Genomic DNA, 22091 nt, shown 5'->3' on the forward strand with positions numbered 1-22091 from the left:
GTTCTATATGGCTCAATCCCTGGGGGAAGTTCCCCCTTGTCCGGGAGTTCGGATTCATCCGGTGAAGCCTCCTCGTCTGACTGATCTGGACTGTCCAGCGGCGGGAGGACCCGCTCACGATAAGGGCGTGAGGGTCCAGGAACAGGAGCCGCTGCAGCTGCCGCAGTCGCAGCCACCTCAGGAACCGCAGCAACCGCAGGGCCTGGACGAGAAGCCGTTTGCATCTGTACAAAGGCATGAATCCCCTTAAAGAGATCCACCCAGGAAATGGAAGCAGCCTCTAATCGCCGCGGTACAAGATCCCCCGGGATTCCCGAGTGGTCGAGACTGCCCGCTAAATCCGGGGTAACCCCTGGGGAACTGTCGGCAAATCGCGGCTGAGACGGGTCCTGGCCCGAGGGTCCCACGGCCTCCTCACATTGGGCACATAGGGAGTCTGGCTCGTCACTGTGCGTGGCTCTAAGCTGGCATGCAGAGCAGAGGCCAAGGGCTTTAATGCCTGAGGCAGGCGGCGCTGACGCGTTCTGTTCCATTTGAAAGAGAAGCGGCAATAATATATGCTTAATACAACAGGTGCGCAATAATAATAATATGCGGTAGCAATATGCGCTTAATACAACAGGCGCACAAGAAAAATAATATGCGGCAGCAATATGCGCTTAATACAACAGGCGCACAAGAATAATAATATGCGGCAGCAATATGCGCTTAGGTGGTCATGAAAACAGCTCAATTGTATGCAATATGCTCTCAGCAATGTGCAGTGAACAATACACGCTTAAAGGCTTTCAATAGGTGCTCAGCAATAAGCGATTAGCAATACACGCTTAATGTCATTCAATAGGCTTTCAGCAATAAGCGGTAAGCAATATATATGCTCAATGGCATTCAATAGGCTCTCAGCAATATGCGGTTAGCAATAAACGCTCAATGGCATTCAATAGGCTCTCAGCAATATGCGGTTAGCAATACACGCTCAAAGGCATTCAATAGGCTTTCAGCAATAAGCGTTTAGCAATATATGCTCAATGGCATTCAATAGGCTCTCAGCCATAGGCGGTTAGCAATACATGCTCAGTGGCATTCAATATGCTCTTAACAATAAGGCAATATACGCACAAGGAGGAATAAGCCGCGCCTATTACGGGCGCTCAATACCTGAACAAGGCCCACAAAATGGCGCCCTCCACGGCGTGCCACGCCGCCGATCCTCGGTTCCTCGGAGACCAAAAGTAAGAGATGTACGCCTTACCTGATCCTCGGCGCTTCCCGGCTGGAACCCGGGCGGTCTCTGGCTGCGGGGGGAGAGGGCAAGTACCTTCATCGCCGCGTTTGAGGATATGCACCCGCTGCCTCGTCCACGCCGGGACCGAGGCGCCTCGTATGCCTCACCCGAACCTCGCCCGGAGGTTATGTCCCTGCCGCGATTGGGCCACCGGACCGAGGACTTAGACCTCCAGGGGATCACGGAAATCACCCCGGGAAACTCTACTGGGGGAGGGACCTTAGGGTATCACCGCAGGAGTGCGGGGCTCGATGCTGTAGAAGTTTTAGTTGAAGAAAGTAGAAAATAGAAAGTAGATTTGGAAAACACGCTCAGCGAGCGTGCAGGCTCTGCTTTGGAGACGGAAATTACTGAGTTGCTATGCTTTCTGTGGGGATATATATACCCCGTGCTGACGTCAGATCCGTCTCCAACTGCTAGCACGCGGATACTATCCCATTCGTTCTGAGTCCATCTGGCTACACGCCAGGAAAATCAACATTTTGAGGTGAATGATTGATCAGACTGGGTGGCCCATGCTTTGCTGGGCACACAGACTGGCTTGCTGACACCTCTTTTTTTTGACAATTCTTTAGAATTTTTCTGAATTTATGTTATGGTGGATTGCAAAACCTTTCCAGTATAATATTTAGTTCTCATTTTTCTGGTTGTCTAATTGCTTTTCTGGGACTTTATAGGCTCTTTGTTGTAATTTAATGGGACACAGCTAACATGGATTTACCCATGTATTGCTTCACAAATCTATTTTTTTTTTTGAAGGGGTTAATAAACGTGAATAATGGTGAGCCAGTGCATATAATGTATGTGGATTTTCAGGTGTTTGACAAAATCCCCTATGAGAGACTCCTGAGAAAATTAAAGTTACGGGATAGGAAGCAATGACCTATTGTGAATTATGAACAGGGTAAGAAAAAGGAAACAAAGTACAACTAAATATGTTTTCTCACTGTAGGAAAGTGAATAGGTGGAGTGCCCCAGATATCTTTACTGGGGCCTGTGCTTTTTAATATATATATAAATGATCTGGAAAAGGGAATGAGCAAGATGATCAAAATCTGCAGATGACACAAAATTAATCTGAGTTGGTAAATCACAAGTAGATTGCAAGAAAGTGCTTCCTGCATTACCTTACGAGACTGGGCATCCACATGGCAGATGAAATTTAATGTGGACAAGTACAAAGCGATGCACATAAGGAAAAGTCCAAACTATAGTTACATGATGTTAGGTTACATACTAGGAGTAACCACCCAGGAAAAGAATCTAGGCATTATCATGGACAATACATTGAAATCCTTAGCTCAGTGTGAAGAGGTGGTCAAAAAAGTAAACGTTAGGAATTATTAGGAAAGGCATGGTTTATAAAAACAGAATATCATATCAGCTCTGTATTGCTTCATGATGTGACTAGATCTAGAGTACTGGGTGCAATTCTGGTCACCACATCTAAAAAAAGATGTAGCAGAACTGGAAAAGGTTTGGAGAAGGGTGATCGAGACTGCATGCCTATTTGCATACACTGAGGCAGTATACATGCAAATTTCTCTCATGCATATTCATTAGGATTGTCCTGAAAGCCTAAATGGTTGATAGCCGTTAAGGACTATTCTGCCCACCCCTGGTTTATACATTTTTGGAGGTATGGCCTGCAAAATTGAATATAACATTATAGGTAAAGTCTCAGCAATGCTTTGTACAGAGGCATTACTGCCTCTTTTTTTCCAATTTTTATGCCTTTCTCTATACATCCTAGTATCTCTGCCTCTAGCTTGTGCTTTATCACTTTCTCTACTGGAGATCAACAGTCAGTTACTCTAAGGTCTTGCTCCTGATCGGTGCACGTCAGTATCTCATCATCCCATGTACTGCTCTCTTGTATTTGTGCATTCCAAATACATGACTGCACTTTTGCATTGAATCCTGCCATACATTCAACCACTTCTCAAGCCTTCTTAGATCATTTCTCATTCTACCTCTCTCTCTCCCCACCCCCAGCGGTGTCCAAACTGTTGCAAGTTGTCTCCATTGGAGAAAGGCAAATATTTCCTTCCATTTTACTTAGAGAGACTGAACCAGCCACAGACAAAAGCCCAAGGCACTTTATTAATCATCCTCCTTTCCTCATAATGAATTCTATTACTTTCACCCTCTGTTCTCCATCACTCAACCAGTTTCTAATCCAGCCCCACCACCTTGGGGCACAATCCCTGGTGCTCTGGCTGTCTATTATATTTAGACTTCTGAATATTTTGCATACACATGGTTGGTTTTGGTTTTTACACAATACTGTAGCCACTGGTATTACTAATAACTAAGTCTATCTATAATTCCTTTTAAAACAGAATAAAGATGCTTTGCTTAAAGTACAGCAGCAGATTATGGCACAGTCTACTCACCAAAACTGCAAACACTTCTTCCTGGATTTTAAAGAAAATGTATTCTGAGTTAGATTTAACCTCTGCCCTCTGGTTCTACCACTTTCATCTGTCTTGATCAGTCCCTCACATAAACCTATACATGGCTCTCTATGCTATCAACCCCCCTCTGTCTCCTTTTAACATCTGTCCCATTGTCAATCTTCAAGTCTTTATATTACTGGCCAGATTATAAAACAGGCCAAAAATAAGACAGCCCTCCTATATTCTTTTATAAGTATTTATTTCATTTTGAATAATTCACACAAAATATGATAGAAATCAGGAAACAGGATAAAACAAACCAGAATTACAACCACATTTTGTTCTTTTTAAAGTCATCCCCCCTAAATTCAGGCCAATTACGGTATGACAAATTTTGGGTCACCTATTCCAGCAACCTCTCTTCCTAGCTGGGATCCCGCTGCCTCCGCCTCCTTGCCAGGCCCAACGGGATGCCACCACTGCATCCTCCCTTGCAAAAGAAGCCAAGGCAGAAGATAATTTTTTCCCTCAAAAGCCCCCATATTATACTAAAAGGCTCTAGTGTCTCTGAGAAGGAAGTAAGACTCATTATGCAGAAGTCTCACACTTTACTCAATCCAGAGTTAAGCTATGCATAACTATTTTTAAAATACAGATCACGCCTAAAAATATAGCAACATATGGTGGTAAGTTTCTCTCAGCAGGCACATCAGTTATAAAGTGGTTTCCATCCATAGTGCTTCCTTGTCATAACGAACCTACCTGCAGCAAATGGAAGAATTGTCTCATGATGTCAACTTGTTGTAACACCACATCAGGAATTTCACACATGCTGGCTTAATGTGCACGCTCTAAAGAGTGATCAGATTCTTCCTGTTCCACATATAGCCTCTCAAAGGACTGCAGCCAGACAAATTAGTGGTTTTAAGGGTTTTATTGTTTTCTGGTTCTTTAAGTCTTTCTAAATTTTTCACATGTAAACCATTCATTTACAAAATTTTACTGGCCAGTAAGGCATCAACTTTGTGAGAGGAGTCAGCAAAGATTAGGCATTGTTGTAGTAGGCTATTTTCCAATTTAAGTTTGTTTTGCTAGTGAAAACGTTTACTTTTCTTGGTTTTTGCCAAGTTTATCTAAACTGCAAAAAAAAAAAAAAAAAAGTCATAATAAAAAATCCTTCAATGAAAGCATAAGGCATTTAGAACAGTGCTCCCAGAAGTACTGCTAAGAGAGACTAAGTGTTTAAAAAAATTTAAACATTTAATTAGAGAACTTTACAATTCTGCAAAACAAAAACACAGCATCACATCTAAAGATTGTATAGGTAGAAAAATATCAGTATTGCTGAAGCATGTAAAATCATCATATTACAGTGCTTGGATACTGTCATAAGGCACCAGCTAATTGTACCACTCTGCCTGATCTTGTGCAAGGGGCATAGTCCTTTACTAAACACCTCCTCACGGGCATGGTCTGACATGACAAGTCTGGAAGAAAAATACTGTAAGTACAGGGTATAAAAAAAAAAAATAAATAAACACACAGACCATCTACTACACAGAGCACAGGATGAATCCTGTTTGTAACCCTGAGAGGCCTTGAGGCTCAAGCTTTCAGCATACGTTATGTAACAGCAACCTACAAAGAATCGGAAAGGAGAAAGAAAAGATGCATATTTCTGACAAGGCACCATTAATATTCATGGTTTCAGGATGGAAATACTTGTCTATATTCGTACCTCTCATCCCATTAGTTGCTAAAAATATTTCCAAAGTTGGTGCACTTATAAAATCTCATTAACAGTATAATGTCATCTGTTGATTCAGATCAGCACTGGGCTAAAAATAAGTGAGCAGGCACCTGTATGCCCTGGTTCATTCAGCATAATAGACAAACAGTCTGTAAACTTGCTGTTTTTCTTTTTTCAACCAGCACCAACTGGAACCATCAGGAAGGCAATAAAGTTGGGACTAGGCAATTGTGTGGGGTATTTGATTGCTTTTGTTGTACTCATCCTTCCCGAACGCCCCCCTCCATTATTTATTTACTATCTCCCCAGACTCAGCGCACATACACATTTCTTTGTGTATAATTTCAAAATAAGATATTTTCACCTAATGCCTTGTTTTGTCAGATAAAACATTACAAATTCACTTGAATTTTGTTCAGACTGGAGCTACGTCACTACCTGTAATCCCTCTTCCCAGAAAACACTCAAGAGTAGAAGTCACAGCTTCACCCAAGCTACACATTCCCATGATAAGGCTAGTGATGGACATTTCTTTTATAGAACACAGAATGATCCATTAGCTATATATGTTGGAATACTGCAAAAACACACCCAATAGACCCTTGGGTGGGAGTAGCTTGGGTACAAGGATCCAGCAAATGGACAATCACTGGCTAAATTACGGGTAAATTTTCAAAAGCCGGCATGCGTAAAAACCAGGAGATACGTGCTTGGCCTCGCGGGGATTTTTAAAGGCCTGTGGCCATGTGCGAATCTCCTGGCATGCACCGAAGAGCTGGCAGAAAAAAAAAGGGGGCAGCCCAGGAGCAAAGTCTGGGCGGGGTGAGACAGCGCTAGTGAAGTGCGTGCCGGCAGCTGGCTGGAATGCACAACCTACTACTGTTCTAGAGAGCAGGTAAGTATTGGAAAAAAAACAACTTGTTAGAGGGGTTTAGAGATTGGGAAGGATAGGGGAAAAGGCAGTAAGGGAAGGTAGTGGGTGTAGGAAGTTCCCTCCCAGTCCGCTCCTTTATTGGAACGGACTCATGCGCACATTTGCGCGCTGATGTAAAGCAGGCGAGCGTGTGCATGGGGTAGCAGATTTTATAGCGTGAACATGTTATAAAATTAGCGCGTCCATTTGCGCGCACTGGGGACTGCGCGCATGTTGAAAAATCTACCTTTTAATGAGCATAAGTTTGTTGTTTGTGAAGCACAGTCAATGACCGTTTAGTCAAACTGGCCAAGAGCTCTTCTTACCTGGCTGCTGTGTATGAGACAATATGGCTGAAACATGGGTTTGGGAGTCAGCATGCCTGGATTCCAGAAATTTCTTATACTTTCAGCAACAATTCTTTTAGCCTCTGTGCTACTCCTTTTAGTTAATATTGGTTACCACTGATCTCATGAGTAGTCCATATTTGTCAGAGTCACCCTACATTTTTGAACTTCTATCTCTGGTGGCCGCTAAATGCTCCCACAACAGGACTAATATTTTTCTAATAAAAAACAGTCTGAAAGTGTTGAATGAAGCCATCCTCAAACAATAGGTAAAAGTTTTGAAAAGGTCATTCTACTTTGTTGCCTGCTGTAAGAATGTTTTCATAAGGGACAATATAACTAAGGTCTTAGTATAAAAACAGATGTTTTTTTTTTTTTAAATCTCTCTCCCTACATACACAAAAACGTATTTACCATTTCGTTAATGTGGAAAGGACTTTAATTACTGGCTTTGCAACTTGAGGGAGTTCCCTCTGTGCATTATGTACTGACCCTCCATCACCACCCAGACACACGTACACACACACAGAACTAGGGCTGTACAAGGGCCCATAGCACAGACCTGAGAGACCTGAGAAGTGGCAGCAGCAGTGCAAAAGAAGGCTCCGTAAAGAGATTAAGTGAAAATAAAGCTATTCAGAAGCAATGTAGGTTATGCCTTGGCATACCTTGTGCATTTCTTATATTTTATGTCCCTTCTCCAGTGTGCCTCTGTACAAGACAATGTTTTCATCAGTTATAGCAGTCATAAATTAAGGAGGAGTTTTCATGTATACAAAGATAAATTCCTGGCACAAAGGTATTGAAAGCTTGATTTGTTCACCAGGATTCCATCACAGCAGGTTTACAACACGACTTGTGAATCTGCCGAGTTACGTCAACCATAATAACCACCACCGCTAATGCCTCTCACTAGAAAAGAAACCAGGTTACTGGGTTCAGCCTTTGTTTTTTCCCCAAACAACTGTGTAGAAAAGAAAAAAAGTCCAACATGTTTACTAAGACTCCATCTAAAAAAGATCCCCCACCTTACTGTACAAATATAATACAAAGATTACTACATGTAATATACATTTACTTCTTACTGGGACTATTCTATTTTTTTTCACATGTAACACAGACCTCTCACAATGCTGAGGACGAAGAACTTCTTGGACAACCACAGATCTACCAGTACAGGGCTCTCACGCATTTTTCCAGATCATTTTTGTTTTTGGAAAGAGTCAGAAAAAGAAGAAGGGGTTTAAACTTACATCTTAAATGCAGATATAAATTATTCTATCTTGGGCAAATATTACATCAAATGTATAAAAATGTACAAACCAATATTTATTCTACAGATGGCTATAGTGGGAAGAAATGCTCTACTCCTGGCCTAGGGATATCCAGTGACATTAATGAAGTCAAATAAAGGAGACGACCCTTTCAACTTCTTGGGCTATGCCGTACTGTATTACAGTAAACTTTCATGGTCAGCTCGCTCAGACTACAACAGTGTTTTCTGGACATGGACTCGTACTGTTTCACCAAGGAAAGGAACACAGTCTTTTAAACTGATTATCAGAAACCTCACACTTGCTATGTGCATAATTATGTTTTGACATACCCAGCCAAACCACTCAATGAATGCTAAATGTGGATAAAGCTCTACAAAACTAAAGAGAAGCATGGAAAGGGGTCGCTTCATATCCATGTGCAATGGAAAATACTGTCAGAACTACCTTTACTTGATATGGGCTTTTGTAGAGGCTAAAAACCCATCAAAACTTAATATGCAGGGGCATATTATAGAGAGATCCGACTGTAAACAGAAACTTTTAAACTTCTCTCTCCCAGTAAAATCCTTTGTTTATAAAATTATCATGAATATTGAGTCATACAATTACAATCTCAGCATGCAGAGACTTCATATTACTGATGATTTTGCATAGCAGGAATACTGCAGTGAGGTTTCACTGTGCACAGTGGCACCTGAGGTTATAATGCTGAGTGAACTTTCTGAAGATTTAACTCTCCCCCTCTTACCATGGGAATTCTAGCACTGCTGGTTTTTGACTAGCTAGAAAGTTTTCTCTTCTTGACATCTTGCCAGTCCAGTGATTGCTCTGGCGGTTTCTTACTAGCAGAATGGCCGCCTGTGTTCTTACTATTCCATTCTCTGGGAGCTGGGGAACTTCCCATTGCCAGAGGGGACACAGTCTGAGCTAGTTTGTTGAAACTGGTTGCTTCAGAATTTGAGTGCTGCTGCACAGCAGTCCCATGACTCAAGTGGGCAGCAGTGCCAGATATGTCCTGCTGAACTGCCATCCCTTGATGACTGGATGCCTGATTCATTTTCCTTGCAGATTCTTGAGGAGCATTTTCTTCCCTTCGAGCCAAACGAGGGTCCCGAGGTCTCTCTGGAACGCAAGGTGGCGTGCTGGCAGCTTTAGTTTGGACTGATACCCTTCTGGAGGTCCCAGCAGATGGCAGACATTGTGGCTGAGGCCCCCCATTGCTTGATAGCGAGGAGTGTGGCTGTGGCTGCAGGGTTGCTGGTGGAAGTGGTAGTGCAGACAGTTGCTTCAAATCGTTCAAAAATTCACTTGTCCTGCTGTGTGCAGTGCCTCCCTGAGGCCTGTGGCTCGCTCTGCTCGCCAGGCCAGCACTGTTAGGATGTGATAGACTGCGCTGGAACACTGGTTTCAGTTTCTGAATTTTGCTGGCATGTTTACTGTAGTTTTTTTCTTGAGTTTTGACAATGGCACCTCTTCTCTGAGCATCCTGAATCAGTTTATCCCAGGCTTGATTTTCCTTGTAATTAAACAGAACAGAAAGGAACACAGATCAATTCAAGACAGAACACACAGAAACCCAGAGTATGCACCTTGTGACTTCTCTATAAGCAGTTGCAACAGCATTAGGGCTAGGAGAGCGCACCTCTGCCCAAGGGCTTGATACAACAATCAAGCACGTCTCCTTCCTCATGTTCCTTTACCTACTTCCATTCTGTGATCTGCTCTGTCTTCATATGTACTGTTAGGATGAGAGCAGCAGGGTGCTCTGTAATAAAAGGGCAGCAGGGAAGAAAAACAAAGTTGCTTCCTTATAACAAGGGTTTTCTGTAGGCAGCAAAATAAATCAAACAAAACAAAAGCAAGACTATGTGTTGTGGAAAAAAGTCTTATTAATATTATTAAATAAATCGCCCTATTTGTGTATAGAGGTTCAATGTCTAGACAAACAAGTGTAATATCAATATCTTTTATGACCATATTTTTTAAAACCATAATTATATCACCGAGTCCTTAACATAAGAAGGGATTTTGGGGATATTAGATCTTAAAAATTGATCAATAAATATTGAAACTGGTTCTAAAAGAGAGCCAATGGCCGAAACAATCGGCCTACCAGTGGGAGATGTAATTGATTTATGAATCTTGGGAAAAACATAAATGGTCGGCATGATAGACTTTCTTACTGTATCGAAGCCTCTCTCTTTCTTTGTCAGACAATTGGTAGCCTTAGCTATACTCAAAAGCTCATCTATTTCTTTTTTAATATGTTCTGTTGGATTATTTGCTAGTTTTTTATAAAATGATGTATCAGAGAGTTGCCTTCTGATTTCCGCTATGTATTTCTCACGGTCCATAATGACAATGTTCCCTCCTTTGTCAGCAGGTTTAATAATAATGCTGTCAATTTTTCGTAGGCTTTTAAAGCTTCTCTTTCTTCTTCCTTAATGTTGTAAGTTACATAATTATGTTGACGTTCAATCTTCTCTAAATCATTCATCACAAGCATTCTATATATGTGAATTATGGGATTTATTGGTCCAGTAGTAATCCACTTACTAGGTTTTTTGACAAAGGAGTAATTGGTATAACTAGCGCTTTTTGAAGAAAGGTTCAGATGGCAGTAGGTCATTTAACTGTGCATCTCCAAAACTTAGTACATCTTTCCACAGTGAGAATGACATCCTCCGAGAAAAGGAAGGTCCAAAGAAACAAACCAGAAGAAGGTCAAGCGTAGCCAAGGCAAACAAAACAAAAGCAAGACCGTGTGTTGTTTCTCCCACACACGCAACTTGAAAACCTAGTACAGTTTCAAAAAACGAACGTGTCCATCAATTGGAAAAAATGTGGAGAAGAGATTCTTCAAGTCAAGATTTAAAAATGAACAAGTGGGAAAATCCAGGTTACAGAGGGAGAGGAAGGGGGATATACAGAGGGAGAGGGAAAGTATATTACAACCAACATTATCAGATACCATGGTAAGAAATGATAATAGGATCATAAATATTTCAGAACATACATTGAGTAGTCATGAGTGGTGAACAAAGGTCTATCGTTTGTACCTACATCTAAATATAATGCCTTTCAAACTTGGATTGACATTTAAATTTGTACGTAAACTCAAGATAATGGATACCTTTTCAAATAGCACTAGTTATACCAAACACTCCATTGTCAAAAAACCTAGTAAGTGGATTCCTACTGGACCAATAAATCCCATAATTCACACATATCAAACGCTTGTAATGAAAGATTTAGAGAAGATTGAACGTCAACATAATTATGTAACTTACAATATTAAGAAAGTAGAGAGGGAGATCACGTGATGCAGTGAAGGGATCAGACGCATCTCTCCTTTCCCGGGTCCCCCTTCCGTTTCGCATCTAGTCTCATCTGCTAGAATTGAGGCACTGTAACAGCTTTTTCTACCTCGGGTTCTGTTTGTGGACATCCTTGGCTTGCTCCTGTGAGGTCAGATGGCTTCACGCCTGCAAAAAAATAAAGATAAAGACCAGGATAAGGGCCGACCTACCGATCAGCACGCCGATGACAAGGCCCCTGAGCCTTTGCAGACGGCGGCGCTTGCCGATATTAAAGTGGTGATGCAAGGAATTATTCGGCCCGAGCTCCTTATTATTTCCGCTAAACTTACGGAACGTTCGGCCTCCCTTTCCTCCTTCAAAACACGGTTTGCTGATGCTGAGCAGCATATATCTGACCTCAAGATGGCCACCAAGCCATGCTGCTGGATATCTCCTCCCTTAAATCCTCCCTGGCTAAGCAATCTGAGCGGCCTGAAGAACTAGAAAATAGATCTCGCCGCTCCAACCTTCATTTTGTGGGACTGCCCAAATCCATAGGGGAGAGAGAGCTGGCGGGATTCTTGGAATCGTGGCTGCCCAGAGCGTTGGGGCAGGCGCAAACTCTTGTCCCGCTGCGTATTGAGCGTACACATCGGCTGGGTCAGAAGCGTGCAACGGACGACTGACCCAGAGTGGTAATAGCTAAAGTTTTGAACTTTGCACATAAGGCTGGGATAATGGCTGCTCTCCGTTCGGGCAAAATGCTGTCTCATGAAAACCAAAAGGTATTGGTTTTCCAAGATTTCTCTGCGGCCGTGGCGCAGCAGCATAGATACATGGCGCCAATCTGCGCCAAACTGCATGCCTTGGGAGAGAAGGCTGTCTTGGTGTATCCGGCCCGGATACATTTCATATACATCTCAGCTTTCTAAAACAGTTTTTATATATAATTCCCTTTCTTTCATGGCTGGACATGGTTTGATGCTCCTCTGAACATGCTTTGTTTAATATTCACGTTGTTCGTGAGGGGAGTGTGACCGGACTGCTCTGTAGTGATCTCCGTTAGTCCTTTGGGCTATGTTGGTGTTTGGCACTTGTAACAATAAGAGGGAGGCAATGGGGGTGTGGGAGGGTGGAGAGGTTGCTCGGGCTCATCTCCTGTGGCTTATTATTGGGATTTTGTGACATCAACTGTTTGTTACATATGATACCTCATCACGTTCTGCTGTTAATCTGGAGTGGGGTTCTTGGCTGGGAGGGTCACCACACAGAGCAAATTTGCAGTATTCGACTGTATCAATGACTCCTGGGTTACTATTTGATGGTTAATCACGGATTGCGATTGTTCTCTTGGAATGTGTGCAGTATTAACTCCCCCATTAAAAGAACTAAGATCCTGTCAGTATTAAAGAAACAGTCGGCTGATATAGCCTTTTTACAAGAAACACAGCTCAATGATTTGGAACATCAGAAACTGAATCGGACCTGGGTGGGGGCGGTTCATTTTGCCTCTGCCACTATCCAGTCAGCTGGAGTTGCCATATTGGTCCATAAGTGTCTCCCTCTCCAGGTACAAAAAGAAATCAAAGACCCATTGGGGCGTTATGTCATTTTGGTTGCTGAACTCTACAGATTCTGGTTGTTCTCTGCAATATATATGCCTCTAATAATCCACGACTCGATTTCTTCCAAAATCTATATGGTCATCTTGCTCTCTATATGAAACATGATATAATTTTTTGGGGGGGGGATTTTAATAGTATCCGAGATCCTCACCTGGATAGGGCGAGCACCCATAATAGAAATGGGCACCCGGGGAGGGGCATACACTTTCTAGAGAACTCATTGCACCTGGTGGATCCTTGGCGTATTCTACATCCTACCGCAAAGGATTTCACGCATGTTTCATGGACCCATGCATCTCAGTCCAGGAAAAGATTATATTTTAATTAGCACTAGTATTTTTTCTAAAATTGGTGCTGCTGGCATAGAGGAGGTGATTGTTTCTGATCACACCCCTGTCTGGATTGAGATGAATTGGACCCCTGCCGCTACTCACTGCCGTGTCTGGCGGTATCCCTATTATTTGAATGAGAATCCCCATTTTCATGATTATTTGCATAATACGTGGGATGCATATTTACAGACCAACCAAGAGCACCTGAATAATCCAATTTTGTTTTGGTATGTTGCGAAGGCAGAACTTAGGGGGGAGATTATATCTTATAAGGCCCACCGACGGAAAATAATGGACAAGCAATTATTGTTTTTAAGTACCCAACTACGACAAGCTAGAGGCAAATCTTTGGCAAGCTAACACAAATGCTAATAGGGATTATTATTTCATTCTTCAAAATACCATTAACACGTTGCTACACTGTCTCGACAAGGCGCCAAGAAAAGCATATTCTACTATAAACTTTGCCTTTTCCAATTCGGTAATAAATCCAATAGAATGATGGCGAACCTGATTAGATCCAACAGAGCTCTCCGTCAGATAATGGCCCTGAATACTCCTGGGGGTGGAATAGAGCAAAATTGCTTACCTTGTAATAGGTGTTATCCCAGGACAGCAGGATGTAGTCCTCACATATGAGTGACGTCACTGACAGAGCCCTATCCCGGAAAACTTTCTGTCAAAGTTTCTAGAAACTTTTGACTGGCATCCTGAGCCTACTGAGCATGCCCAGCATGCCATGATCCCTCGAGCCACGGGGTCTCCCTTCAGTCTCGATTATAGCATTGGGCGTTAGCCAAAAATAAAATAAAACGTATCGGACCCAACTCCGCGGGGTGGCGGGTGGGTTTCGTGAGGACTACATCCTGCTGTCCTGGGATAACACCTATTACAAGGTAAGCAATTTTGCTTTATCCCAGGACAAGCAGGATGCTAGTCTTCACATATGGGTGATTAGCAAGCTACAGGCTGAGTCATCTTTGCATTGGACCATCAGTGTACAACTTGTGCAACAGGCACAACAACTGGTGTACTGTTGGGAAAAATGAGGCAGCCTGAAATCACGAAAGGTTGGATGTGGAAGGAGTTGGATTATGCTGGAAACAAGTTTTTTAAGACAGATTGTCCATAGGCTGAATCTTGGCGTCCTTCCTTGTCGAGACAGTAGTGAGCCACAAAGGTGTGAAGAGAACTCCATGTTGCGGCTTTACATTTTATTTTATTTATTTATTTAACTTCTTTTACTATACCGACACTCAAGACCAGGTCTTATCGTACCGGTTTACATTAGAACAAGGGGAAAAATCAATTAACGTATAAGTGGAAAAGAGAAGTTACATTAAAACAGGGAGAGTAAAAACATGGATGTCGGAAGATAGGACAGAATTAAGTAATTGAACAATAAGTTAACAAAATTACAAACTATAAATTAACATAAAACAATAAATTAATAATACAAAAAACATGGATTATAATCAGCGGAAATATACATGGAAATATATATATATGGAATATATACAGCTGGAATATACATGTTATGTCAGATGGGAGGAGTGGCGGGGGTGAGGGAAAAGGGTGGGTTGAGGTTGCGAGTGGAAAAGGGAAAAAAGAGAAAAAAGTTTGGGAGTGCGGGGAGGGAGAAGGGTGGGTTGGAGGGTGAGAGAGAGTTGGTTAATATGGAATCCTTCAACGATAGGCTTGTGTGAACAGCCAGGTTTTAAGTTTTTTCTGAAGGTTAAATGGCATTGTTCCTGGCGTAAGTCTTGAGGAAGCGAATTCCAATGTAGGGGACCTGCTGTTGAAAAAGCTCGCTTGTGGATGGAGTTGTGAACTGATGATTGTTGGGAGGGGCCTTGAGCTTACTTTTGTAGGCAGTTCTTATTGGTCTTGAAGATGTAAGTAGTTCCAGAGGGAAGGTGAGTTGGAGAGAGGATTGTTGGTAGACCGATTTGTGGATGATAGTGAGAGCTTTGAACAGTATTCTATGTTGAATAGGAAGCCAATGTAAGATTTTTAGGATAGGTGTGATGTGGTCCTTGCGCCGTGTGTTTGTAAGGATCCTGGCTGCTGCGTTTTGCAGCATCTGTAGAGGTTTGGTCGAAGAGGCGGGGAGACCGAGTAGAAGAGCGTTGCAATAGTCAATCTTTGAAAACAGTATTGCTTGAAGCACAGAACGGAAATCCTGGAAGTGTAAGAGCGGTCTTAGATGCTTCAGGACCTGTAGCTTGAAGAAACATTCTTTAGTTGTAGCGTTAATGAATTTTTTGAAATTCATTCTGGAGTCAAGGGTGGCCCCAAGGTCTCTGACATGGCTTGCTAGTGGGGTTATTGTGTTATTAGTGAAGGGGTGGTTATCGCTAGGGGAGATAACCAGGAGTTCCGTTTTGGACGTATTTAGGACCAGGTTGAGATTCGTGAGAAGCTGGTTGATGGCATGTAGGCAGTCGTTCCAGAAATTTAGAGTTGAGGAGATGGGGTCCGAGATGGGGATTATGATTTGCACATCGTCTGCGTATATAAAATGGATGAGGTTGAGGCTATTGAGCAGCTGGCATAAAGGAAGTAGGTATATGTTAAACAGGGTAGGGGACAGAGAAGAGCCCTGTGGTACTCCTTGTTTTGATGGGACGGGGTGGGATTCTTTGTCGTTTATTTTAACTTTGTAGTGCCTGTTGTTCAGAAAGGATTTAAACCAGAGCAGTGCAGAGCCAGAGATGCCTATTTCCATTAGACGGCTGATGAGGATGTCGTGATTTACCGTGTCAAACGCCGCAGAAATATCGAGTAGGGCTAGGAGGTAAGATTGTCCCTTGTCAAGGCCCATCAGGATGGTGTCCGTTAAAGAAAGAAGGAGGGATTCTGTGTTTAGGCGTTTCCTGAAACCGAATTGAGAAGGGTATAAGATATTGTGGGAGTCCAAGTAGTCGGTGAGACGGAAGTTGACAAGTTTTTCCATTATTTTAGCTATAAAAGGTAGGTTTGCGATGGGGCGGAAATTTGCTGGGTTGGCTGGGTCCAGATTGGGTTTTTTTAGTAAGGGTTTCAGCGAAGCAATTTTTAAGGAGTCAGGGACAGATCCTTGATTGAGGGAACAATTTATGATGTCTGCCAGAGATCTGGCAATGGTGTTGGGAATGGTGAGGAGAAGTTTGGTTGGTATTTGGTCTAGAGGGTGAGATGAGGGTTTCATTTTCTTGATAATCGATTCTATTTCCAGGGATGATGTAGGTTCAAGAGATACTAGCGTCTGTTTAAGAATAGTAGAGGATGGATTTTGGCTAGGAGTTTGGCTGGGGGGTTGTAAGGCTATTGAAGATTTGTTGGATGTTGCCAGTGGGCCAAGTAGGTTTTTGACTTTGTTGTCAAAGAAAATCGCCAACTCTGTAGATTTGTTTTGGGCTTCTTCTTCTGAGAAGGTAGGGGAAGTGGGAGTGGTGAGGGCTGCCACATATGAGAAGAGCGTTTTCGGGTCGTATAGGAAACCGTGTATTTTTTTGGCATAAAAATCTCGTTTGGTGCGGGTGATCGATGTTCTGTAGAAGCTCATTGCTGTTTTGTAAGTAGCCAATGATGTGGGGGAGGGGTCTTTCCGCCAGCGTAGTTCCTTGTGTTGTAGGTCTTGTTTGAGTTTTCTTAATTCCGTAGAGAACCAGGGTTTTTTGTTCGAGCGTGCTGGGTTGATAATTTTTGAGGATAATGGGCAAATTGAGTTTGCTACTGCGTGTGTGATTGTTTGCCAGGAATTAATTGCGGTATCAGCATCTGTGAAGTCCAGTTTGGATAGGTCTTTGGCAAGGCTGTTGTTGAGTGCGTCCATTGAACAAGGTTTCCTGAATTGGATGGAGGATTTGGAAGCAACAGGGGTCTGTTTTTGATTAATGGCTAGTTTTGTAACTATCAACGAGTGGTCTGACCAGGGGATGGGGGAGCAGTGTGCACTGAACGATAGTGTGCTACTGAAGTTGACATTGCTCTCACTGAGTGAGCCTTTACTCGCCCCTGGAGAGGAAGGCCTGCTTTTTCATAACAAAATTTTATACAATCTGCACCAATTAGACAGAGTTTGCTTGCCCACCGCTTTTCCAGGTTTGTTTTGATCAAAAGAAACAAAGAGCTGGGTGGATTTCCTATGCGCCGTAGTGCGACCTAGGTAGTACGCAAGCGCACGTTTACAGTCCAAGGTGTGTAAAACCCTCTCTCCTTGGTGAGAGTGCGGTTTAGAGGAAGAAAGTAGGCAAGATGATGGATTGATTCAAGTGGAATTCCATAACTACCTTGGGGAGAAATTTTGGATGTGTACGGAGTACCACTCGGGCATGTAGGAATTTTGTGTAGGGTGAGTATGTGACAAGTGCTTGTAACTCGCTAATCCTTTTAGCAGATGTGATGGCTATTAAGAAGATAGTCTTCCAAGTGAGAAATTTAACATCACAAGAATCCACGGGTTCAAAAGGAGAATGCATGAGCCTTGTTAAGACTACATTAAGGTCCCATTCCGTGAAAGGTAGTCGGTGTGGAGGTTTAAGTTGAATTAAACCTCTCATAAACCTACTAAAGAGGGGTTGTACTGATATCGGTGCATCCCCAACGGTATTGTGATAAGCTGAGATTGCACTTAAATGTACTATTACGGATGAGGTCTGGAGACCAGAGTCTGAGAGATGCCATAAATAGTCTAATAAAGATGATGTAGTGCAGGAAAAAGGATCGACACTGTTTTGTATGCACCACGTGGTAAATCGTTTCCATTTGGCACAATAGTTCTTTCGTGTGGAGGGTTTACGTGAAGCTACGAGCACTTGAGAGACATTAGTTGAAAGATTGAGAAGTTGTAGAATCAAGCTTTCAACATCCATGCTGTGAGGGATAGGGATTGAAGGTTGGGATGATGCAACCTGCCCTGATCCTGAGTTATGACATTGGGTGCTGTGCCCAGGCGAATTGGGTCTCTGATTGAGAGGTCTAGAAGTATGGGAAACCATACTTGTCGAGGCCAATATGGGGCTATGAGTATCATGGACCCTTTGTCCTGTTGTAGCTTCACTAGAGTTTTGGTTATTAGCGGTATCGGGGGATACGCGTATAAAAGGCCTCAGTTCCAGTGGCGAGCAAAGGCGTCCCTGGGTAAGCGGTTTCTCTGCTTGTACAGGGAACAAAAATTGTCCACTTTGTAATTCATTTGTGATACAAAGAGGTCTACTGTTGGATGGCCCCAACGTTGAAAGATCTTGGTCGCCACTTCTGGATCCAGAGACCACTCGTGAGGTTGGAAGTGACAACTGAGGCGATCCGCCATTACGTTGTGAATGCCTGCTAGATAAGTGGCCCAGAGAAACATTGAGTGTGTTAGGGCCCAGTCCCAAATCTGTGCTGCTTCTTGACAAAGGAGATATGAGTCCGTACCTCCCTGCTTGTTTATGTACCACATGGCTACTGTGTTGTCTGTTTGTATCAGAACAGTCTTGTGGGAAAGGCAGTCCTTGAACGCATGCAGCACATAACGTATAGCTCGAAGCTCTAGGAAATTTATCTGAAATGTAGCTTCGAGTTTTGTCCAAGTACCTTGAGTCTGCAGATGACCAATGTGTGCTCCCCACCCGAAGGTAGATGCATCTGTACTTAATGTCACTTGCATAACCGGTTGCTGGAAAGGTAGGCCTGTGAGCTAGTTGTCCTCGTCCGTCCACCATAGGAGCGAGGACTGTAGTTGTTGAGTTACTTGAATTGGATAAGACAATGGTTGAATGGCTTGTATCCACTGCCTTCTGAGTGTCCATTGAGTGACTCTCATGGCTAATCTGGCCATAGGAGTGACGTGAACCGTGGAGGCCATGTGACCCAGAAGAGTGAGGCATTGATGAGCTGTTATTTGAGTGCGTGCGCGAAGAGAGCCTGCTAACGAGGCGAGTGTCTGTGCGCGGTTTTTTGGAAGGAAAGCCTTTGACATTATGGTGTTTAATTCTGTTCCGATGAATTGTAACAGGTGAGATGGTGTGAAGTGGGATTTCTGGTAGTTGATGTGGAATCCCAATGAATGGAGTAGAGTTATTGTGAGCTTGAGAGAGTTGAGAACTCCTTGTCTTGTTTGGCTTCTGATGAGCCAATCGTCCAGGTAAAGAAACATGTGCACTCCTTCCTTGCACAAGTGGGCAGCTGCCACTGCCAGGCACTTTGTGAACACTCGAGGAGCTGAGGCAAGACCGAATGGTAGCACTCTGTACTGGAAATGTTGACTTCCTAACTAGGAATTGCAGATACTTGTGATGAGGAGGGAATATTGGAATGTGAGCACAAGCGTCTTGAAGATCCAGAGAACAGAGCCAATCTCCTTTTTGAAGTAGTGATAGCATGGTGCCCAATGACACCATCCTGAATTTTTCTTTTTTCAGATATTTGTTGAGTTTCCGGAGGTCCAATATGGGACTTAGGCCTCTTGTTTTCTTTGGAATGAGGAATTCACGGGAGTAGAATCCTCTGCCCTGCTGAGGTTGGGGAACTGGTTCCATGGCCCTGGCTCTCAGAAGGGTGGATAATTCTTTTTGTAAGAGTGTTGATTGATTGTTTACTGTCCAAGACGAGGTGGGTAGAGTATCATTTGGTACAGTGAGAAAGTCCAGGTGATCCCCTTGAGATGATATCGAGAGTACCCATTGGTCTGTGGTGATGTGTGACCAATTGTGATGGAAGAAAGTGATCCGACCTCCTATTGGCAAATTTGGGGTCGGGTTGATAGACAGGCTTCTGTTCTCCGGTGAGATTTCAAAATCCCGAAGTCGACCCTGTTTGCGGAGGGGGTTGAGCTCTAGGTGCTCATGGTTGTCAGGCCTGCGGTCTTTGAGCTGGCCTAGATGACCTTCCACAGGCAGGAGGTGGATAGTAGCGCCGTGGCCTATAATATGGCCATTTTTAATCTTTCCTTGGGAGTCTTCGTGATAATGTTTGAGGCTCCTGAGGAGCAGAGGAAAGCTGTCTCAAGGTTTCCGAATGTTCCTTTAGCTGTGAAACTGCCTCTTTTACTTTATCTCCAAAGAGATTGTCCCCTGCGCAAGGGAGATCAGCAAGTTTCTCCTGTACTTCTGACCTCAGGTCAGAGGCCTTGAGCCAGGTCCATCTGCGGGCACTTATATCAGTGGCAGACATTCTTGATGAAGTCTTGAAGGTATCGTAAGCTGCACGAACTTCGTGTTTCCCAGCGTCCAGGCCCTTATGGATGATAGAAGTGAAGGAATCTTGGAATTGCTGGGGGAGAGATTTAGAGAGTTCTTGAATTTGTTTCCACAAATTACGCTGATATTGCGTCATATATAGTTGGTAGGACGCAATTCTGGAAACTAACATGGACCCCTGAAACATTTTCCTGCCTATGGTATCCAAAAACCTGTTGTCTTTTACAGGAGGATTGGATGAATGAGGCTTTATTCTTTTTTACTTCTTTTGAGCTGATTTAACTACTACAGATTGATGAGGAAGTTGAGTTTTTTGGAAGCCTAGGATGTGCTGGACTAGATACGTAGCATCAGTTCTTTTATTCACCGGTGATATGGTGCAGGGATGCTCCCATAGCCTGTGTTGCAAGTCAATCAGGACTTCGTGAACTGGAATTGCCAGGACTTCTTTAGGTGGGTCCACGAATTGTAACACCTCCAGAGTTTTTTGTCTGGTGTTCTCTTCAGATTCAAGCTGAAAAGGGATGGTGTCAGCCATATCCTTGATGAAATTTGAGAATGAAAGATCCTCTGGAAGGGATTTCCTTCTTTCCTCTGGAGAAGGTTCTGAGAGGTCTTCCTCTGAAGAAGAATCAGTGTTGGGATCCTCCCAAGTGACCGGTGAACATGGACGAGGAGTCGATGGAATGGGAAGAGATGGCATAGACTGTTTCTCCAGTGGCTTTGATGGAAATAGTGGAGAAAACAATGGACGTGGGCGTAGGATTCCCGATGGACCTGGAACAGGTTTAGGCATCGGTACTTCCTTCACTACTTCTTCTTCCCTCAGTATTGGCATCAGTACATCTGGTGGTTTTACCGGGATGGCACCGATAAGTGTGTCCAATTTTTCTAAAATTGGTGCGAAAAAGGACATATCCGGCATCGGTATGGGTTGGAGTGGAACCGACGATGGAGTCGACGATGGCATCGGAATGGGCCCCGGTGATGGAAGTGGAACCGGTACCGGCGATGGTGCTGGCATCGATGGCGGAATCATGCTCGGTGCTGGCATCAGAGGCATGTCAAGGAGCGCGTCTTGAACTGCCCTGGATGTAACCGTCCAGTTCTGCCCTCATAGCTGGTGAAACCAGAGCAGCTATGGGGGGAGGCAGTGAAGGCGATACCGGTATCTCCGCAGGGCCCTGTGGAGGTACAGTTCCCGGCACCGATATCGGTGGGGATCGCCTAGGAGTGGAAGGCCTCGATGGACATGGAGCGTCCTCTCTCCGAGGTTTCTTTGGTGCTGATTCGAGACCCATCGATGGAACTCCGGTTTTTGGATTGATTTCAGGATCGTGAGGCCTCCGATGTCTATGACGATGCTTCTGCCTGTGCTCAACGCCTTTCTCGACGACAGATGTCGATTTTATCAAAGATTTTGAAGGGGTCGGTGATGGCCGATCCCCTGCTTCATCCGGTCTACGTTTTTTAAGGATGGCCTTCCTGATCGCTCCAGCCGGAGACGACTGTTTGGAAGTTGAGGTAGATGGCATTAGTTGGAGATGGAATAAGTGTTCCATCTTCTCCATGCGGAGTCTTCTGCCTTTCGGCGTCATCTCGATGTGTGGGTCCGTGATGGACATGGTGCGGCAACAATTTGGGCACTTTTTGAAACCCGTAGCCATAATGAGAGTCGGATAGCCGTCGACGACTTTC

The 22091-nt window shown here is 43.6% G+C and overlaps 1 protein-coding gene across 1 annotated transcript in view; it reads right to left on the reverse strand.

Moving 5' to 3' along the window:
* Window positions 1–4603: 4603 nt before the first annotated feature.
* The window catches only part of SETX (senataxin), a 383775-nt gene continuing 366287 nt past the window's right edge, over window positions 4604–22091 (reverse strand). Inside the window, 1 exon segment of the mRNA XM_029613495.1 lies at window positions 4604–9487. Coding sequence (XP_029469355.1) covers window positions 8750–9487 — 738 coding nt within the window. The 3' untranslated portion in view covers window positions 4604–8749.

This window comes from Rhinatrema bivittatum, chromosome 8 (genome assembly GCF_901001135.1).
Source record: "Rhinatrema bivittatum chromosome 8, aRhiBiv1.1, whole genome shotgun sequence".
NCBI lineage: Eukaryota > Metazoa > Chordata > Amphibia > Gymnophiona > Rhinatrematidae > Rhinatrema > Rhinatrema bivittatum.